The sequence below is a fragment of the Diabrotica virgifera genome, chromosome 8 (genome assembly GCF_917563875.1).
Source record: "Diabrotica virgifera virgifera chromosome 8, PGI_DIABVI_V3a".
In the NCBI taxonomy this organism is placed as follows: domain Eukaryota; kingdom Metazoa; phylum Arthropoda; class Insecta; order Coleoptera; family Chrysomelidae; genus Diabrotica; species Diabrotica virgifera.
This window is the reverse complement of record NC_065450.1, coordinates 88,326,377-88,346,788: the sequence shown is the minus strand read 5'-3', so window position 1 is coordinate 88,346,788 and position 20,412 is coordinate 88,326,377. Positions and strand designations below refer to the sequence as shown.

The following is a 20,412-nucleotide window of genomic DNA, read 5'->3' as shown; positions in this document are numbered from 1 at the left end:
GTTTATACCTAATATCGCCCGTGTCTAGCAAGTGTCTGCGTAGGCTAGCGGTATGTGTATCTAGTTACGGACGTGTTAGTACTTGGTTCGATTCCCCATAAGGAAAATTTTTTTTGTTTATTATTAATGGTTATTGACATCTTAGACTATTATATGGACTTAAAAATGATTAAAAATAATTAAAATAATTAATCGGGATGTTGCCCAACTATTTACCGAGTTGCAAATTTATAATAATTGCCTATTCCAAAATGCACTTTTGAAATGCATTTTTCTTATGCACAAATGCAATTTCAGATTTCTTATTCATTACATTAGTTCACAAAATTTCCTGACATTCTCACGAATCCAACGCACCAAACTGCATTAAAATCCGTCTTACTGCGCCAAAAATCGACAGTAAGGCCTTTTTTGTGCTCCAATGCCTCAACTAATTCGGCCAGAGATCGAAAGGTCTTGAGTTCCAATCCAGTGCAATCCTATACTTTTTTTAATTGTTTTGAAAGCGGTAAGCACAAAATTAGTTTGGTGTTTAAAAAAAATTAAAACAAACTGTTCAAAGTATATTTATTTTTAAGAAATCATATAATAGAAGTATAACTTCTTACGTGCGTACAAAGTACACACACATTCTTTTTTGTTTTTCTATAAGACAAAAATTGCTTAAGATATGGCTTTTCAAAATTTACATACACTCGTGATTACTGACTCGTTCAAGCCCTTTAAAAAAAAAGCACTGTAAACCGGTGAAATTTACAGATTATACAAACAGTACATAAGTAAATTGTAAAGCTGGAACGATTAATTTCATTTGCGATGCTAATGAGGGGGTGATTTTCACGATTTTCTTTACAAAAAAAGGGACCAACTTTATTTTAAGCGTAACTTGTTTAGTTTTGATGCTATTAACTAAAAAACAAAATAAAGGTTTTTTAACATTTCAAAACAGTTTTGATGAGTTTTCACCGAAAAGTATTCGATTTGGAATTTGACGAATAAATACCTAGGCTACAACTCTGCTTCTACTGGGTCCATAGTCTTCATACATACACCATTTTTTTTTCGTTTTTTATAAGCTACATTTTTGAAAAAAATATTTTTTCGATAAAACACTTTTTGAGTTATTTGCGAAAAAACTCTATAGAACAAAAGTTGCTTAGAATTAGTCAGTTTATCCATTTCCCGACTTTTTTAAAGGTATGTTTTTTCACCCCCGAGAAGGAGTGATTTTCACCTCCCAAGTAAAAACAACGAACGGCACAAGTCCAAAAATGAAGTGGAAGGTAAGAAGAACCTATTTAGATGGGAAATAAGCCACAATTAACTTGAAAAAAAAATTTTACTAACGTTTCGACGCCCAAATCGGGTGTCGTTGTCAAAATACAAAATACTACTAAATAAACAAAAATGTTGTTGCTTAGTAAAAATTCTTCTAATAATTTATTTAATCTGACTCATTTATATTGGCAATTCAGACATAATATATTATACATTTTAAAGTAGAAGACTTTAAAATGATATTGCCAATATTTATGAGTTGCGTTCCTGGGACGACTTTACTGAAAGATAGTTCATTCGATTACATGAAATCAACCCCAACTCAAGAATATCCGCCACAAAAAATCATAGCATGTGATCTGCCTTTAAAAAACAACCAAATGCAACGGTGACAGTAAAACTCTCGCGTTAGAGATTCCATAGTAAATTATATATGTCTGAATTGCCAACATAAATGAGTCAGATTAAATAAATTATTAGAAGAATTTTTACTAAGCAACAACATTTTTGTTAATTTAGTAGTATTTTGTATTTTGACAACGACACCCGATTTGGGCGTCGAAACGTTAATAAAATTATTTTTTTCTAGTTAATTGTGGCTTATTTCCCATCTAAATAGTTAATTATAAAAATGCCACAAGGAAATAGCTTCAGAACAACATTAAGAAGAACCTAAATCCAAATTTTCATGCAATTCCGTAGTGACACGGAAAATTGCACCGTTTTATAATAAACTGCTCGTCAAAAGTTAGGGATATAGAAAATTCTGCTAAATTTTTATAGTAGATTTTTTCTTGAACAGATTAACGGATTCCGCTAATTTTTTTTTATTATTTTAGACTTTTCTTTAGTATTTACACAGTTATGCAAAGGTTTTCTCAAACTTTTTTTTTTGTACTTATACCGGGTGGAAGAAAAGAAATGTTTTTCTTATGTTAAGTTTGAGACGCCCTGTAGGGAGGACGAGGTACAAATGGGAGTATATATCGAAATCGTATTGTAGTCTTATGTTTTGTGAACATTTTGTTTTTTGAATGTTTCTGATGTCTTTAGAAATAAAAAAATAGATGGTTTTGTAATTTAACATGTGTTTTAACCGAAACAAAAGTTTGAGACACCTTGTAGGGAGAAAAAGGCATAAAGGTAAATACCTCGATATTTTGTTGTAGTCTCATATTTTGTGAATATTTTATTTTTTTAATTTCTCTGATATCTTTAATAACAAAGAAACTAGACGATATTACTCTTTAATATGTGTTTTAACTGACGACATGCGTCACATCACACATGTGAAACATAGAAAAACATATTAAAGAGTAATACCGTCTAGTTTCTTTGTTATTAAAGATATCAGAAAAATTAAAAAAATAAAATATTCAAAAAATATGAGACTACAACATAATATCCGGGTATAATCACATTTGTGCCTTTTTCTCCCTACAAGGTGTCTCAAACTTTTGTTTCGGTTAAAACACATGTTAAATTACAAAACCGTCTATTTTTTTTTTGTTTCTAAAGATATCAGGGACATTCAAACAACAGCATGTTCACAAAACATAAGACTACAATATTATTCTGATGTATACTCACATTTGTACCTCGTTCTCCCCACAGGGTCTCTCAAACTTAACACAAGAAAAACATTTTTTTCATCCACCCGGTATAAGTACAAAAAATAAGTTTGAGTAAGCCTTTGCACAACTGTGTAAATACTAAAGAAAAGGCTAAAATAAAAAATAAAAGCGGAATCCGTCTGTTCGCGAAAAAATCAACTATGAAAATCAGCATAATTTTCTATATCCCTAACTTTTCACGAGCAGTTTATTTTAAAGAGTTAATATTACTTATTCTAAAGAAAAAACTTAAAATACTCGTTTAAATTGAATCTACTTTTCACCGAAAAATGGAAAAAATCTTACCGAATCAACAGCAACACCAATAGTTTTCCTTTCAGCTGCTTTTCCATCCATCTGATTACAAGCTGAGTACAATAACAGTTGTGTGTCTCGCACATTATCGAACTTGGGATGAGATTTATCACTAGGGTCGCAAAAATGTTCAATTTCAGCCATTGTAAATTCCCTAACTCTTATGAGGCCAGATCGTGGAGATATTTCATTTCTAAATGCATTACCTAAAAATTACTTACATTAAGACACACCTATTTCATATCAGTAGAAAAAGTTAATCAACTTCAAAGAAACACAAGACATAGGAGGGAGATTTATAACGAAAAGAGAATACAAGCGACTAGAATATGCAGAAGAAAAAAAGAGAGGCTTTGAAAAAACAAGTACAAGAAATCTTAGAGCATAATAACAGACGCGAAAGCAGAAAAATCTGTAAAAGAATACAAGAAAGCACAGAGTCGATAAAAAAGTCGAAATTGACGATATGCAAAGACAAGGACAGAGATCTACTAACATAAAAAAGGAGATAAGAGAGAATGCCAGAATTATACATTAATTATATTGGTAATATACAAGGGTTTGTTAAGAAGTTAATGTCTTAAGAAAAGACAACCTGGAACAAGAGTTGTCAAACATCCACAAAAAATACAAAGAGCCTATGAATATTGGAAAAATAAAATAAAAAAAGAATGTGTGTGTACTTTGTACGCACGTAAGAAGTTATACTTCTATTATATGATTTAAACGAAATTAATATACTTTTTATTTATATTTTAGTTAAATATTAAACTAATTTATACCTACTACTTCTCAAACATTTTTATTAAAACAGTGCCAAAAATTAAAATAATAAAAGAATAAAACACACACAAACACATTAAAAATGCCACAAATGATTTCTGAACATTTTTTAACTAAATACGTATTTTCTGAAAATAAAATTATATAACAAATATACTTACAATCATAAAATGTATAAAAAAAAATAAAAAAATAAAAGTTTTTATTGGGATTCGAACCAGCTATCAGCGCGGTTGGTATATTGGGGTTCATTCGCCTTAAACGCTTCGCCACGGAGGCAATGTGTCATTATGTGCGAAGATCGACTAACTAAACGGATTAAGCTTTTGGCATTCTTGAATTAAATTAAATTATTTAGATTTTGAATTGAAATGATTTAGAATTGAAAAAATACAACAAAACATAGAGTAAGAAAACAATATATTAGGTGAACATTGATAGAAATTTTGATGGTAATCAAATTATGTAAATAAAAGTATTACATACTATGTATTTTGGTAGGTTCAAATAGGTAGGTACCTATGATACATTTACAATTATTACGTACCTGTTGCTTTTAAAAACTATTTAAATGTCACTATAATTATAAACTTCTTTATTTCTGTCCTCACAACAATAAAACTAATATATTATACATTTGTTTACCTTCATATTGAACAATTATTTATTATTGACAGATCATTTCAACACCCAATCAGAGCCCGTATAACGACTAATACCATACTGTCGGTGTGCGCATGCGCGCAGATCAATATAAATTCACCCTCGATCTCAATCGCGCCTAAAGAAGTATAACTTCAAAAAATATAAAACGCTTATATTCTTCCGCCAGTCTATCATATGTTTTATAATTAGCTAAGAGAAGCTACTGACAATGTTAATGAACAAGTGGACATTGTAGATACATAATTTTATTTATTTTTTTAATGTAGTGTTACGATTTTTTAAACTAAAGAACATGTTAAGCGACAGTTTTTTAAATAAACCCCATTTTTGAGCAAAATAGTGTAAATTATGTAAGATAATTTGTAAAATAATAAATAACACAGTCAAATAACAAGAGTCTTGGTTTTTTAAACTTAAATCCATATTGTTCAGATTTTTTTAAAACTTGAATCCTTAACATCTCAAGTTTCTTTTTTTTTTGTGGCTTACCATTATGAATATTTAGAACGCTTTAAGGAAAGTGATATGACCATTGACCATATTACTTCCTACAGTTACTCACCTATTTGAGCTGCAGCAAATGGCAATTTCCCTTGGTTGAACTCTAGAAGACGTTTAAAATTGACAAAGATGCCCTGGGCTGTTTCAGGCCGCAAAAATCTACAAGAAATACACTACTATAAACTTTAAAAATGCAAGAACAATAATTTAAGACTTTAATGCTTCTATACTGCGCATATTTTTGTTTTTGTATTAGAAAACAAACAGTTAAGCTGGTTTGGACACATACAACGAATGAAGCAAAAAAGACTTCAAAATGGGAAACAAAAGAAAAAAGGGAAGGCCAAGGAAGACATGGATGGACCAGATCGAGGATATAGGTGAAAGGAGACACATGAGTATGAGGGATATGAAGAACCTGACCACCAACAGAAGCGATTGGAAGGAATGGATAAAAGGCGGAACCCGACATCCGACGCCCTGAAGGGCACTAAGGATTATGAGAAAGAAGAAGTATTAGAAATACCGACTTTAATAATTATACCTTTTTATTAAAAGAAATAAAAAATATTGTTATTACAGCAACATTCTTCTTACAGTGCCTATCCGTTCCAGATGTTGGCGATAAGCTTGTGGCTATCCTAACTTTGCTTGCTGCTATTCGGAATAGTGCGGTTTTAGTTGTATTAAACCATTTTCTCAGGTTTTAAACCACTTCCTCAAGCTTCGGAAGGTGTCCAGGCCAGTGTTGCCAATCGGCGTATAATTATCCGATTTGCGTATCTTTTTGAGAGTTGTCGTATCTTCTTCGTATCTTTAAATAAATAGGATATTTGCTTATATTTTTCAGCGTATCTACCAATCTACTACAAATAAACACATATAAATAACAAATAACAAAATAAACTTTAAAAAAATTCGCTTCTCATTCATATATTCCCAACAACACATTCATTTTCTTTGGATTTTCTACCCAAACTTCTATAAATAACCTATATATTGAATGAATGTTAGCGACATCCGATACTTTTCATGGTAATTATCTAAGATAAGAAGGGACAAAAGGTACCTGTGCGATTTTTTTTGTTTGGAATTTGAATGCACAAATGTTTCCAGTTAAGGCATACTGATCCAATTCAAATTTCAAAAACAGGGATTCTGCCGTTCGATTTTATTTATGGGATTTTAGTCTTTGATAGCTAGTGCACGATTTAGTTTTATTTTTATTTTAGTGCAATGCTTCAGCAAACGTCTGTTGAAATAAGTTTTGGTTTGTGAAAATACTTTTTTATAATGGATAAATGGTAAAATTAGAAAAATTAAACTAATATATATTTGTTTCCTAATTTAAGTATTTTTATTGCTATTGGTTCTATCATTTTCAAACGCTAGTGAAGAGTGTACAAAGGGTTTTCAGTAATGTATTCAATATAAAAAAAAAGCTAAAAGAAATCAGGATGATCCTAATACAACTACTGGATGGTCTCTGGGAGGGGTCGCCCCCAAAATCGCTATTGTCATTAACATGCCTAACTTCACGCGCAACTTTGATACGTGAAGTATAAAAAAAATATGCATTAAAATCCAGATCATAATTTTTTGAGTTATAAAGTGAGTACAAAGGCATACAATTTTTTTGTAATTCCATCTTCAATTTACCCTGCACCTAGACCTAGATTATTATCGATAAGGTAGAGTTGTCACTATTTTCGGTCGCGCCCCTCTGAGAGGTATGGAATAGTAATGGTGTTAAGCGTAGAGAGCTCAAAGTACATCCAAATGGGGGGGGGGGGGTTATAATCCCCAACCCCCACCCTGGTTACGCCTATGAGCGTATCTTTTCGTGACAAATCGGATCTTTTTCGAGCGATCATCGGATAATCTAGAGAAATGTGGTTGGCAACACTGGTCCAGGCCTCTACTCCGTATAATAACGTAGAAAATATATAGCATCTGATGATAAAGATTTTGGTACCAAGCAGTAAATCGTGACTTCTGAAATCGCTGGTCTCGCTTTTCCTATGCGTTGTTTTATTTCAGTAGAATGGTCCCATTGGCTGTTTATGTTGGTACCAAGGTATATGTAGCTGTCCACCCAGTGAATTGGTTGTTGGTTAACCACTGTTATGTTATTTGAGTGAGTATTTAGAAATAACCAGTGTTATGTCTAAACACTATATTCTTGTTATAACACAGTTGTATTTACACAATCCAATACCTAGAGAATTTTCTCTTTTTGGTGGCTTGAGTTTTTTTCTTCCATTTGTTTATATGGAATATGCGCAAATCGATAACCATATTATACCATAACGTATAAAGTTTGTTTAGCAGAAAATGGTTGACTTCAATTAGTGCGGTCGTAAATATTATTAAATTTATCTGACTTAGCCAATTTTTATGACCGGTCCGGAGCGATAAGCGAACGAGGTAGACAGAGTTGGTCTTTTTACAATTAACACTGACTAGACATTAGACGGTACTCCTATACTAAAGCAAAGGATCCACAAAATTTTTATCTGCAATATGTAAATGAAACATATTTAAATTTTACCTGAAACCGGACTTTTTATACTATTATCGGTTAACCCAGGATGTTTTAATTGAAGTCAACCATTTACTGCTAAACAAACTTTATGATTCTTTTTCTTCAAGTGCCGTTTCCTAATCGGAGGTTGGATATCATCATCACTATCTTTACTTTATCTACCGCTGCTCTGAAGAGTTCTGTAGAACTGTTGTTAAACCAGTCTTGCGCAAGGGTTGTACATATTTTAATGTAGCCAGAAATAAATAGAATAGAAGCTGAATTCAATACGTCGCTGTCGGAAACCTTTACTTACATGCTTTCGTTGAAAAACATAAATTAGCTGATTTTTAAAGTGAAAGAATTAGAAAGTAAGTTATCAATCAAAGTAGCACAGAAAACGACAATAAATATCGCTTCCATACCACCAGATTGACAACAGATGGAATACTTTCTTTGGTTACACCTCCTGAGATTTTCAAAATTTATAAATCATACAGGGTGCCGAGGAAATTAAGATGAGAGAATTTTAAATAATTCACAACTCATCTGCTCAGCGTGGTAAAAGCTCCAACAAGAAAGATTTCTTAATACTCAAACAAAAGAGTAAATGAATTAAAATGTATAAACATTTTCATTCGCTGAGCAGATGAGTTGTGAATTATGTATTTAAAATTATCTCATCTTAATTTCCTCTGCATCCTGTATGATTTATAAATTTTGAAAATCTCAGGAGGTGTAACCAAAGAAAGTATTCCACCTGTTGTCAATCTGGTGATATGGAAGCGATATTTATTGTCGTTTTCTGTGCTACTTCAATTGATAACTTACTTTGTTTTTCGATAGATGGCCCTAGTTCATCCGTGACATTTCTTTCTTTGGAATTCGGGAAGGCCCAAAGTATGATACCTGGGGAAATCGGAGAGAAGAGGATACGGGACTACTGATGAGGGGGAAAAGACCTCCGAAACCGGTATAGACTCTTCCTGTTCTCTTCGATTTAACCAGAGTATTCTGAAGCTACTGCATTTTCATGTTGCAAAAACATTGAAAATGTTTACACATTTTAATTCATTTACTCTTTTGTATGAGTATTAAGGAATCTTTCTTGTTGGAGCTTTTACCACGCTGAGCAGATGAGTTGTGAATTATTTAAAATTCTCTCATCTTAATTTCCTCGGCATCCTATATGATTTATAAATTTTGAAAATCTCACGAGGTGTAACCAAAAAATTATTCCACCTGTTGTCAATCTGGTGGTATGGCAGCGATATTTATTGTCGTTTTCTATGCTACTTCGATTGATAACTTACTTTGTTTTTCGGTAGATGGCCCCAGTTCATCCGTGACATTTATTTCTTTGCAATTCGGGAAGGCCCAAAGTATGATGCCTGGGGAAATCAGAGAGAAGAGGATATGGGACAACTGATGAGGGGGAATAGACCTCCGAAACCGGTATAGACTCTTCCTGCACTCTCCGATTTAACCAGACTATTATGCAGCTGCTGCATTTTCGTGTTGCAAAGAAACTGAAAATGTTTATACATTTTAATTCATTTACTCTTTTGTTTGAGTATTAAGGAATCTTTCTTGTTGGAGCTTTTACCACGCTGAGCAGATGAGTTGTGAATTATTTAAAATTCTCTCCTCTTAATTTCCTCGGCATCCTGTATGATTTATAAATTTTGAAAATCTCAGGAGGTGTAACCAAAGAAATTATTCTACCTATTGTCGATCTGGTTGTATGGAAGCGATATTTATTGTCGTTTTCTGTGCTACTTCGATTGATAACTTACTTTGTTTTTCGGTAGATGGCCCTAGTTCATCCGTGACATTTCTTTCTTTGCAATTCGGGAAGGCCCAAAGTATGATACCTGGGGAAATCGGAGAGAAGAGGATATGGGACTACTGATGAGAGGGGAAAGACCTCCGAAACCGGTATAGACTCTTCCTGCACTCTTCGATTTAACCAGAGTATTCTGAAGCTCCTGCATTTTCGTGTTGCATAAACATTGAAAATGTTTACACATTTTAATTCATTTACTCTTTTGTATGAGTATTAAGGAATCTTTCTTGTTGGAGCTTTTACCACGCTGAGCAGATGAGTTGTGAATTATTTAAAATTCTCTCATCTTAATTTCCTCGGCATCCTATATGATTTATAAATTTTGAAAATCTCAGGAGGTGTAAATATTCCACCTGTTGTCAATCTGGTGGTATGGAAGCGATATTTATTGTCGTTTTCTGTGCTACTTCGATTGATAACTTACTTTGTTTTTCGGTAGATGGCCCCAGTTCATCCGTGACATTTATTTCTTTGCAATTCGGGAAGGCCCAAAGTATGATACCTGGGGAAATCAGAGAGAAGAGGATATGGGACAACTGATGAGGGGGAATAGACCTCCGAAACCGGTATAGACTCTTCCTGCACTCTCCGATTTAACCAGACTATTATGCAGCTGCTGCATTTTCGTGTTGCAAAGAAATTGAAAATGTTTATACATTTTGAAAGAATTAGATCTATTATGTTTTGTGAGGTCAGTTTTTATAATAGATTGATATTGTAACTCATTCTGAAGTATTGATAAAATTTGTCTTGTTGATTGATTAAATCAGGAAATAAGGTAGCACATTCACTTTCCGTGTTTCGTTTTTTACAAATTTCATGCACCCATTTATTATGCTTCCTTTTTGAAAGTTTATTTTGTTGTTCCTCTTCCGCGCACAACAATAATAATTTTTGGATTCATCTTGTCTGAAATATGTTAATACACTGACTGAGCTGGTGGGATTTTGCCAATAAATGCGCGGTTATGCATTTAATTCCGGGATGTAGCGGTCCGTTCCGTTGCCGACCGACTCGATCTAATGCGCGCACACCTTAATCGATAGCACAATTCTAATTATGCTTTGTATTTCAATCATTTATTGAAAATCTCAGAACTGTTAATCTTTGCAACTCGATTATACAGTAACCGCCACGCTACTATACAGCGTTTCACGTTAAGAATAGAACGTTGTTTAGATAGACCAATATATTTCTTATGGATGATAGAAGCACGCGATGCCACGCCGTACTGATTAGAATGAATCGTATATCGACAGTCGAGTAGCCACCCGTGCCCGAGAGGTTTGGCAACAGTGAGCTTCATAAGCACAATGTTATATTCTTAGCGTGAAACAAAGTATAGTAGACACACAACCGTTCAGTATAGTACACAAAGTATAGTAGACCGTTCACTTGTTGCACTGTTTACATTTTTATGTCTAGTGACGTCTAGAACGTCAGAAATCAATGTATAGAAACCAATATAAACATAGAAAGTTGACAGTTTATAGAACAGTTGTTGTATTTGGAGCTTACAGTTGTCATTGTGTAAAGTTGTAAAAGTTATAAAGTATTGTAACATTGTTGGTGTTTGAATAAAGATTTTTAAATCAGAGTAACAATATTATTAATTTAACAATAGATGTATTTTTTGTATGGAAAAACAATTATTTTCAATAGTTTCATGACAGTCACATGACATGACAGACATGAAAGTCACAGGTACGAACGGGCCGGATTAGCCCAAGCCTAGAAATTAAGTACCCGTGTCTCTACTAGCGCGGCGCTTAGTGTATAACCTGAAACTCTAGTATTATCCATACTGTGTACTATTATTAATGTAACTTACCCTTTAATTAAACCAGATGGGCCTATCTGAGTTGCGAACATTAGATTGAACTCCATAGGTTCGGTTAGGGCATTTCCAGTAAGAGGGCTTTTCATATCGAATTTTTTCATTACAGCTCCCATTTCATCTTTATTCATTCCATCCAACTAAAGAAAAGGAAATTACAAGTACAGTATGCGGCAAAATAACAGTAGGTAATAAAATGAATACTGAAATGTTATGATTATTTATATATCTAGTATACATCATGATATAGCCTTGCAAACATTCACGACGACGCACGTTCCTGATAAAACAGATGTTAAAGATGCATAAAAATACATTAGCTGACATGAAACCGAAACCACACAAAGCCAAATTCAACTCAATAAATACGCTAGTTAGGAAAATGAAGGAACTTAATGCCTATAAATTATTATTTATGTCTTTTATATAATCTGAGTTTATCATTTTTATGTCTTTTGGTTGGTTTTTCATTAGAAGTTCCCTCCTAAGGCAAATTTCCCCTCCCAAGGGAAATTAACGTCTCTTACTCCTAAGTCTGGGCAGGTCATGTGACAAGAACACCAAATGACAGGTGACAAACAAAGCAGAGGTTGACCACCAACGCGGTGGAGTGAAGATGTAAAGAGAACTGCCGGGAAGTGGATGATGGTAGCTCAAGACAGGGAGATATGGAGAAACTTAGAGGAGGCTTATGTTCAGTAGTGGTAGATAACGGCTAGAGGATGATGATGATCATTCATGTCTCCTAAGATACATTTAGTGACAATCACAATTTGGTGAGCACAAAACAAAAATATTAACAAAGAAACACTTACTTAAACAATGTACTTCTAATACTAACCTTGATGACAATATCTTGACATTCCTCCCTTGTTGCAGCAGAAGTTTTCTTATCCGCTGAAATCTTTTCTAAATGGGCTTTGATTAAATGATCTAGCCTAAAGCATTCTCCGGTTTTTGTATCCTTAACCATGAGGTCAGCAAATCTATCTACATGTCCAGAGGCTCTAAAATGATAGTACATTAAACAATACAATTATTATTTATTATTTAAAAAGCTCAACTAGCCTTGAAGGCCTAGGGCTAAAAATACAATTAATATAATACAATAATATAATACTATACACTTGTATCAAGTGGGGTGGCTTCTTGTTTAGTCATGCTCCTTTCCTGCTAAACTGAATTACGCTTCTCCTCCATTCGTCCTTGTTTGTTACTCTTTCCTCCTAACCAATAATTCCCTTATTTCTTAGATCTTCCTGTATGCTATCAAACCATCTTTGCCTGGGTCTACCTTTCATTCTTTTTGTGATTGGGCCCCGTTTTAGGATGATCTTTTGCATCATATTCCTTTCCATTCTCATGACGTGTCCCATTAGTCCAGAAAGCCACTGCGCATCCGCTAGGAAAAATATTCTTTTTGTGATTGGGCCCCGTTTTAGGATGATCTTTTGCATCATATTCCTTTCCATTCTCATGACGTGTCCCATTAGTCCAGAAAGCCACTGCGCATCCGCTAGGAAAAATATTCTGATTCGGATTTTTTGCACAATCTTACTCAAAAAGGACTCCATTTAACAAATTTGCATGTTGCCAGGACCAAAAGGTGGTCAAAAATTTTTTAATCGTTTTTTTTGTTTTATTCCTAAAATTATTTTATTTTTTTTTGCATGGAAAAAAGTTTTTTTAGGTTTTTTGGATCATTCCAAACAGAAAAGATCTTTAGTGACTTTTCTCTAAAAATGATATTTTTTAACATATAAGCGATTAAAAATTGAAAAATTGCGAAATCGGCCAATTTTAACCCTCAAAAACTATGTGAAAAACTGAAAATTTGAATGTTGCCAAGGTAGGTAGATATTCTTTAAACATCGATTGATGAAATCTCGAAGAGTTTTTTGAAATACAATACTCAAAACTCCTTTGTTTTTTATTTGCTAATCAATCGTGCGCGACACTATTTTCCACCGAAAATATGGTGCAAATGAAAGGAATAAATTCGTTACTTCGTAAACCGGCGACTTTAAGGAAAAATCCCGAAACAGGTCGATTTTTATTTTTAAGTTATGATATTGTGGCATATATGGTATACTAGTGACGTCATCCGTCTGGGCGTGATGACGTAATCGATGATTTTTTTAAATGAGAATAGGGGTCGTGTGCTAGCTCATCTGAAAGGTTCTTCAATTATCTATTCAGTAATATAAACATTTACATAATTATTTATATAACGTGTCCGAAAAATTTTTATTAATTTAAATTATTTGACAAAAAAAGAAGTATAAGGACACCCTGTATAAATAATTATATAAATGTTTACATTACTGAATAGAGAATTGAAGAACCTTTCAAATGAGCTACCACACGAGCCCTATTCTTATTTAAAAAATCATCGATTACGTCATCACGCCCAGACGGATGACGTCACTAGTATACCATATATGCCACAATATCATAACTTAAAAATAAAAATCGACCTGTTTCGGGATTTTTCCTTAAAGTCGCCGGTTTACGAAGTAACGAATTTATTCCTTTCATCTGCACCATACTTTCGGTGGAAAATAGTGTCGCGCACGCTTGATTAGCAAATAAAAAACAAAGGAGTTTTGAGTATTGTATTTCAAAAAACTCTTCGAGATTTCATCAATCGATGTTTAAAGAATATCTACCTACCTTGGCAACATTCAAATTTTCAGTTTTTCACATAGTTTTGAGGGTTAAAAATGGCAGACTTCGCAATTTTTCAATTTTTAATCGCTTATATGTCAAAAACTATCATTTTTAGAGAAAAGTCACTAAAGACCACTTTCTGTTTGGAATGATCCAAAAAACCTAAAAAAACTTTTTTCCATGCAAAAAAAAATAAAATAATTTTAGGAAAAAAAAAACAAAAAAAAAACGTTTAAAAAATTTTTGACCACCTTTTGGTCCTGGCAACATGCAAATTTGTTAAAAGAAGTCCTTTTTGAATAAGATTGTGCAACAAATCCGAATCAGAATATTTTTCCTAGCGGATGCGCAGTGGCTTTCTGGACTACATACATCTCACTCTCTGAGCTTTTATGAAGTGACTGATGCTTGGGTCGTTATACAGTTCCTCTAGTTCCGTGTTTGTTCGATGCACCCAACCTTCCTGCGTGTTTTTGCATTCATATAGTTCTGAGCATCTTCCTTTCCCATCTTTCCAATTTCTCCGTATTTGCTTTTTTCATTGTCCATACGTAATTGTGTGCCATATTACCATTGTATATCCTTAGCTTTGTTTTTCTCGATATACACTCGGGTGCAAAAAAATCGATCCACTGAAAATTTCATCATTTTTGATGTCTCGAATTTCCTAAACCGGTTGTTCGATTTAAGTTATTTTTTTACCATGTTATAGCCTTATTCATTAACAATATCGCTATAATAATATTGTTGCTGGACAGGTAAACTGTCATTGTATACCGGGTGTACGAATCAAACTGTGTTTTTTTCTCAAAGTTCGCATCACCCTGTGGACTATTCTAGCGTTTATAAAATACTGAAATTAAAAACCAACTATAGCCTCAGGTGTTCTTAACATTCTGTTTTTAGATTCATTCGCTTATGTTGGATAATAAAAAAGTTAGGTACTTTAACAACTGACCATGTTCGTCATCAGTACAGGGTGTTTCTAAATAAGTGTGACACACTTTAATGGGTAATTTTACATGAGAACATAATGACAATTTGCTTTATAATCATATGTCCGCAAACGCTTTGTTTCCGAGATACGGGATGTTCAATTTTTTTTACAAACTGACGATTTATTTATTGCTTTAAAACCAGTTGAGATATGCAAATCAAATTTGGTGGGTTTTAATACGTAGTTATTGCACATTTTAGGCTGCAGGTCTAATTTTTTTTTGCATTGTATGTATTTTATGAAAAACTATCTCTGATTTTTTTCAGATCTTTCCGTAAGGTGCGCCATCTTGAAAAATCCGGAAAACTGTTTTTAGGGGATTAAATTAAAATTAAATTAAATTAAATTTTAGGTCATTAAAACGCGCGTTGGCATGTGAACAGTCTTAAGTAAAATGTATGTAGTTGTAATCGCGCGTTATCAAAACCCTCGTTAAGTGCCTATCAAAAACCCCTTAAAAAAAGTTTTCCGGATTTTTCAAGATGGCGCACCAGATGGAAAAACTGAAAAAAATCAGAGATATACTGCCGTGCTTAGCAAAAACGCAGTATCTGCAAAACTCTGATATCTATCTTATTTGCGTACTAAAAATGACGTAACTTTTTCCAAAACACATTAAACACACTGCATCTTATGCCGTATCCTGTGTAAATGTATACGAACTCTTAAACTAAAATCGATTTTACTAGAATGTGATGTCTCTGCAGATACAGCGTTTTTGCTAAGCACAGCAGTATAGTTTTTGGTAAAATATACAAAATGCAAAAAAAAATTCGACCTGCAGTTATCTCCAAAAAAAGTTATGTTTTAAATTTTTTTTTTTAATTTGAGGTTATGTACACTTGACCTACGGGTCCGTAAAAAATGGACATGTTTTGCAAAAGCCTCGGCTACAGGTGTAAATTTTTTGAAATTTTTAAATCAATTGCAACCCAACTAAAAAAAAATAAAATCTAAAAGCTACGTTTTTGGCAGTGGGGAGAGGGTTAAGGGGGGTGGCGAGCTGAAAATCCACGTAATCTCATTTTTTAATTGCATAGAATGTAAAAAAATGAAAAAAATTTAATTCTTAGATAGCCAAACTGTTCACCAGGAGCAGAAAATGGCAAAAATGGATGAAACTTAAATAACCCCTTGGTAGCGAACAGGTTAAAGAGTGTGCCTTGATAAGCACATCAAGGAGAAGAAGATTACTAGGATAAAATTATTTTTTTTGTACAAAACCTAAACATTTATTGTACTTTAGTCTATTAATAGGGTTTTCCCATATAATAAATAACAAATAATAATTAAGGTTTGGACACACCTATCATCCTGCCGTCTGATCCTACTACGATCATATAGCAGTACCAATATGTAATAAGTACAGTAAAACCTGTCATATCCGGATCAATGTGGCGACAGACCGATCCGGATATGAAAAAATCCGGATATCAAGACCACTTATTTTATAGTCTTTAAAACGTTTTTTCCTTCATACATTCCAGTAATCAACGGCGTCAATAACTTTCGTCGATAGACACCTTTTATAGATTCTATAATACCTTGATCCATAGGCTGACAGAGGGATGTCACATTTGGGGGCAAAAAAGACACTTTATTTCGCCATCTTTTAGTTCTTTTGGGTCGGGATGAGAGGGTGCATTGTCCAACAGCAGGACTGCCTTTCTCGGTAGATTTCGGCAGATACGGACGGCAGAACCGTCCGGATATGGGGAGGTCCGGATATGACAGGTTCGGATATGGCAGGTTGTACTGTACTATCAAAAACAACAATAATAATTGGTTTAACTGGTGATTAACTGTTTTTATAATATGTATCAAAATTACAATATTATCTTACTTAATGGAAACATGTTCAAAATAAAATTACACTTCCTATGATAATAATCAAAAGAAGGATTCTAAGTAGTGAATATAATTGAAAAGTTATTGAAAATTGAAATGAACACAGTAGTATTCATTGCGAGATTCTTTCCCTTAATGGGAAAATTTGCTACTCAGTGCTATAAACTATAAACCTACTTAATACATTATAAGTACTGAAAATACATACTTGAGAACAGGTTCTGGTGTCAAAATAGAACAATCTACTTCCAACATCTGTTCCTCCAAGACAAAAAATTGTCGCCAGGTCTGTAATAAGTTTGCCTTAAATGCACAACCCATTGGTCCGAAATCAAACTGTCCAGTAATACCTCCATATATGGCGAAACTCTGATCAAAAAAGAATCTTCTTTTAAGCAGATCTTCCATTTTTGCTCTATCAAACGTCTGGTTAGGTGCTAAGCTGAGCTCTTTATCTTCTAGAAGCTTTTTCCTAGCTTGTAACTCAACTACGGCTTTTTTGACATCAAAAACTGGAGCACCATCGGCTTTTAGTTTACGTACCAGGTCTCCCTAAAAAAATAGTACAATCTTTGATTTATAAAATAAAAGTAATACATGTTAATATACAATTCATACACATTAAGTTATCATTCAACAAGGGTATGATATTACATAAAGCCTGTAATTTACTTATTACTTACTTGTTCTTTCACACTGGCTCTTAGAGGAGCTAAAACTTCTTCAATTTGAGGATCTGCCATTGTGTCGAAGTACAGATTCAATTTAATATTCCTATGTTTTTTATTCTTTCCCCACTGATCTGCAGAAGGGCTGATGTAAAATGTCCTGACTGTTGCAACCTCTTTACACTCCTTTTTTATGGTATTTTGCAAAATGTCACGGTTTAGTAGTGTTACTCTTCGCAATATTGAGATTAGTTTCATATGGTGCAGAGTTTATGTTAACAAGTAGCGATAATTCTGCCACGAAGCCGTCAATTATCGGCAAAGTGAAAGGAATAAGGAAACCGAAACCCGAAACTGAGAAAAGCCATAGATATATAATACTCTAGATTGCGTCCTCCGATCTTAAAATGGGTGACGGTTGCGACAGAGATAAATGAGCCTATTTGGTCGGTAGTCTCTTTCTAATTTAAGGGGAATATCGACGACATGACTATCCCACTTTATCGAGTAATATTTGTTGACAGTTGGAGCGGGTGGAGACGAGAAATGGTCTTTGGTCTTCGGACGTGAGTAATCGTGGTTCGAATCCCATACCAACTTTACCTTTTTTATTTTTATTTACTCAATATTGCGTTTATTAGATATTTTTACATCTGAAAAATGGACCTAAGTAAATCTAGCAGATAATAAATGTACCTATGTATAGTAAGTTAATATTGGAATACATATTTGTGAACTGCATAGTAAAATAAAAGTCATTCGTTATTAATATAAATTCGTCCTTATTCGAATGATGTGAATAATATTTGTTTTGCTTCTACTTTTTTAAAAAATTGTAACAATAGTTTCGTAAATAAAAATAATGTCTAATTACTTATAATTGAATCGGTCATTTCAAAAACAGCAAAGTCCACAATTTTGAGAAACTAACTTTTTGAGAGGAATAGACTCCTTTAAGATAAACGTTGTGTGCAAAAACGACACCAGTCCAGTAAAAACATTAGGAACAAAACTACAATATAACTCTGAATTTTGATGTCATCCATTTCATCCATCTTTCGACTATATAATTAAGTTTTCTTTGCTCTTCTCTAAAATTAGGAATATGTGACTCGTGTTGTTTTTGAAATGACCGATTCAATTAATAAATCGATGGTACATTATGTTGATATTAATTATTGGTAATTTTTTACGAATATTCTTAATTACTTTATACTATTCTACCATTAACTTATTAAAAAAATAACATTGGCTTTTATATTTTTAAAAATCTATAGGTACCTACACAGTTTTTCTTATTTGTTATATATTTCTTTGCATAGATTTATTTTAGAGATGTAATAATATCTAATCAACGCAATATTGATTAAATTAAAAATAAAAAAAGTAAAGATTGGTATGGGATTCGAACCAGGATTATCCACGTCCGAAGACAAACGACCAGTTCTCGTCGCCATCCGGTCGAACTGTCAAACCATCTAAAATACTCGACGACAGAGTAGGATAGTGACGTCGTCGATACTCCCCTTGAATTAGAAAGAGACTACCGACCAAATAGGCTCATTTATCTCTGTCGCAACCGTCACCCATTTTAAGATCGTAAGGCGCAATCTAGAGTATTATAAATCTATGAGAAAAGCACATGTAAGGTTATAAAACTTTTTGAAACAGTGACAGTGACAGCACATGACTAGAATGAAGTTTGCTGCTGTTGTTGACGTTACATAGGCATACATTTTAATGTTTCTGCAGGATATAATTTTGGATTTTCCGGAGTAGGAGAGGAAGACCAAAGAAGACCTGGGAGACGATAAGGCAGGACATGTTGGTAAAGGGGATTAACATTGATATGACCCAAGATAGAATTGTGTGGAGAAATGCAATTAGGGAAGCCGACCCCGCATAGGGATAAGGCAAAGAGAATGATGATGATAATTTTGAATTTTCCATTATCATCGTTTTACCTGCTTGAAACGAAGGGCTTGTTTTAACACTACTTGTTTCAAGAATAACCGCCGGTGCCTGCCTAAACACGTGCTATTTTTTTTTTGTATCAGCACACGATCCATGAATAAGTTGTAAACTACATATAAAGTTACAAAAATTTGGACACAGATAATATCCAATGTAAGTTTTATAGGGTGGGTCATAAAAATTTCCAAGACAACCGGCTCGGTGCTCCTTTTGTTCGTATTTATCCTTCAGCCTGTACTTTTAGGTAATCTATATAAATAAAAATGAATGTTTGTATGATATATGTATGTATGTACTTTATAGACTCGCAAACTATGCATTTCATCATATGATGATGACCTTAATGAAAGTTGTTGTGCATGAACCCGGGAAGGTTTCTGAGTTGGTACCACCAATCTAAGTTAACACTAGAAGCACCAGCATTTGTGCATACCTAGAAGCACCGCAGCGGTCAAAATGAGGGGTATTAGAATTTTCTATCTCCAGCCGTTTTTGTATTCTTTTTTACTAGATAAAAACCTATACTGAGTTAATAACTAATAACAAAAGACATACTTTTAGTTAATTTAAATTAATTATCTAATTATTAAGCACAATTTATGCAGTAGCAATTTTTTTCAATTTTGCTTGTACAAGACCGATACACAAATTTTTTATAACAAATTTCACATGTTTTCACTTTCACTTTCACATGCTACGACTTCTCTGTTCTTTTTATGGTGTTCAATCATGGACCTTGAACGAACATATGTGCAGAAAATTGGAAGCATTCCAGATGTGGCTATATTGGAAAATAGTTAAAATCCCGTGGACTGACGGAGTCACAAATAAGGAGGCCAACAGAAGAATGCATAAGAGCCGAGAGGTACTGACCACCATCAAATCTCGAAAG

The 20,412-nt window shown here is 33.5% G+C and overlaps 1 protein-coding gene across 1 annotated transcript in view; it reads right to left on the bottom strand.

Annotated features, from left to right (window-relative positions):
• The window catches only part of LOC126890790 (glycine--tRNA ligase), a 62,113-nt gene extending 44,188 nt beyond the window's left edge, over positions 1 to 17,925 (bottom strand). The window contains exons 1-6 of the mRNA XM_050659979.1: positions 17,562 to 17,925; positions 17,087 to 17,430; positions 12,205 to 12,370; positions 11,358 to 11,503; positions 5,218 to 5,315; positions 3,198 to 3,412 (exon numbers count right to left, since the gene is read on the bottom strand). Coding sequence (XP_050515936.1) covers positions 3,198 to 3,412; positions 5,218 to 5,315; positions 11,358 to 11,503; positions 12,205 to 12,370; positions 17,087 to 17,430; positions 17,562 to 17,804 — 1,212 coding nt within the window. The 5' untranslated portion in view covers positions 17,805 to 17,925. The remainder of the gene's footprint in view (positions 1 to 3,197; positions 3,413 to 5,217; positions 5,316 to 11,357; positions 11,504 to 12,204; positions 12,371 to 17,086; positions 17,431 to 17,561) is intronic.
• Positions 17,926 to 20,412: the final 2,487 nt, after the last annotated feature.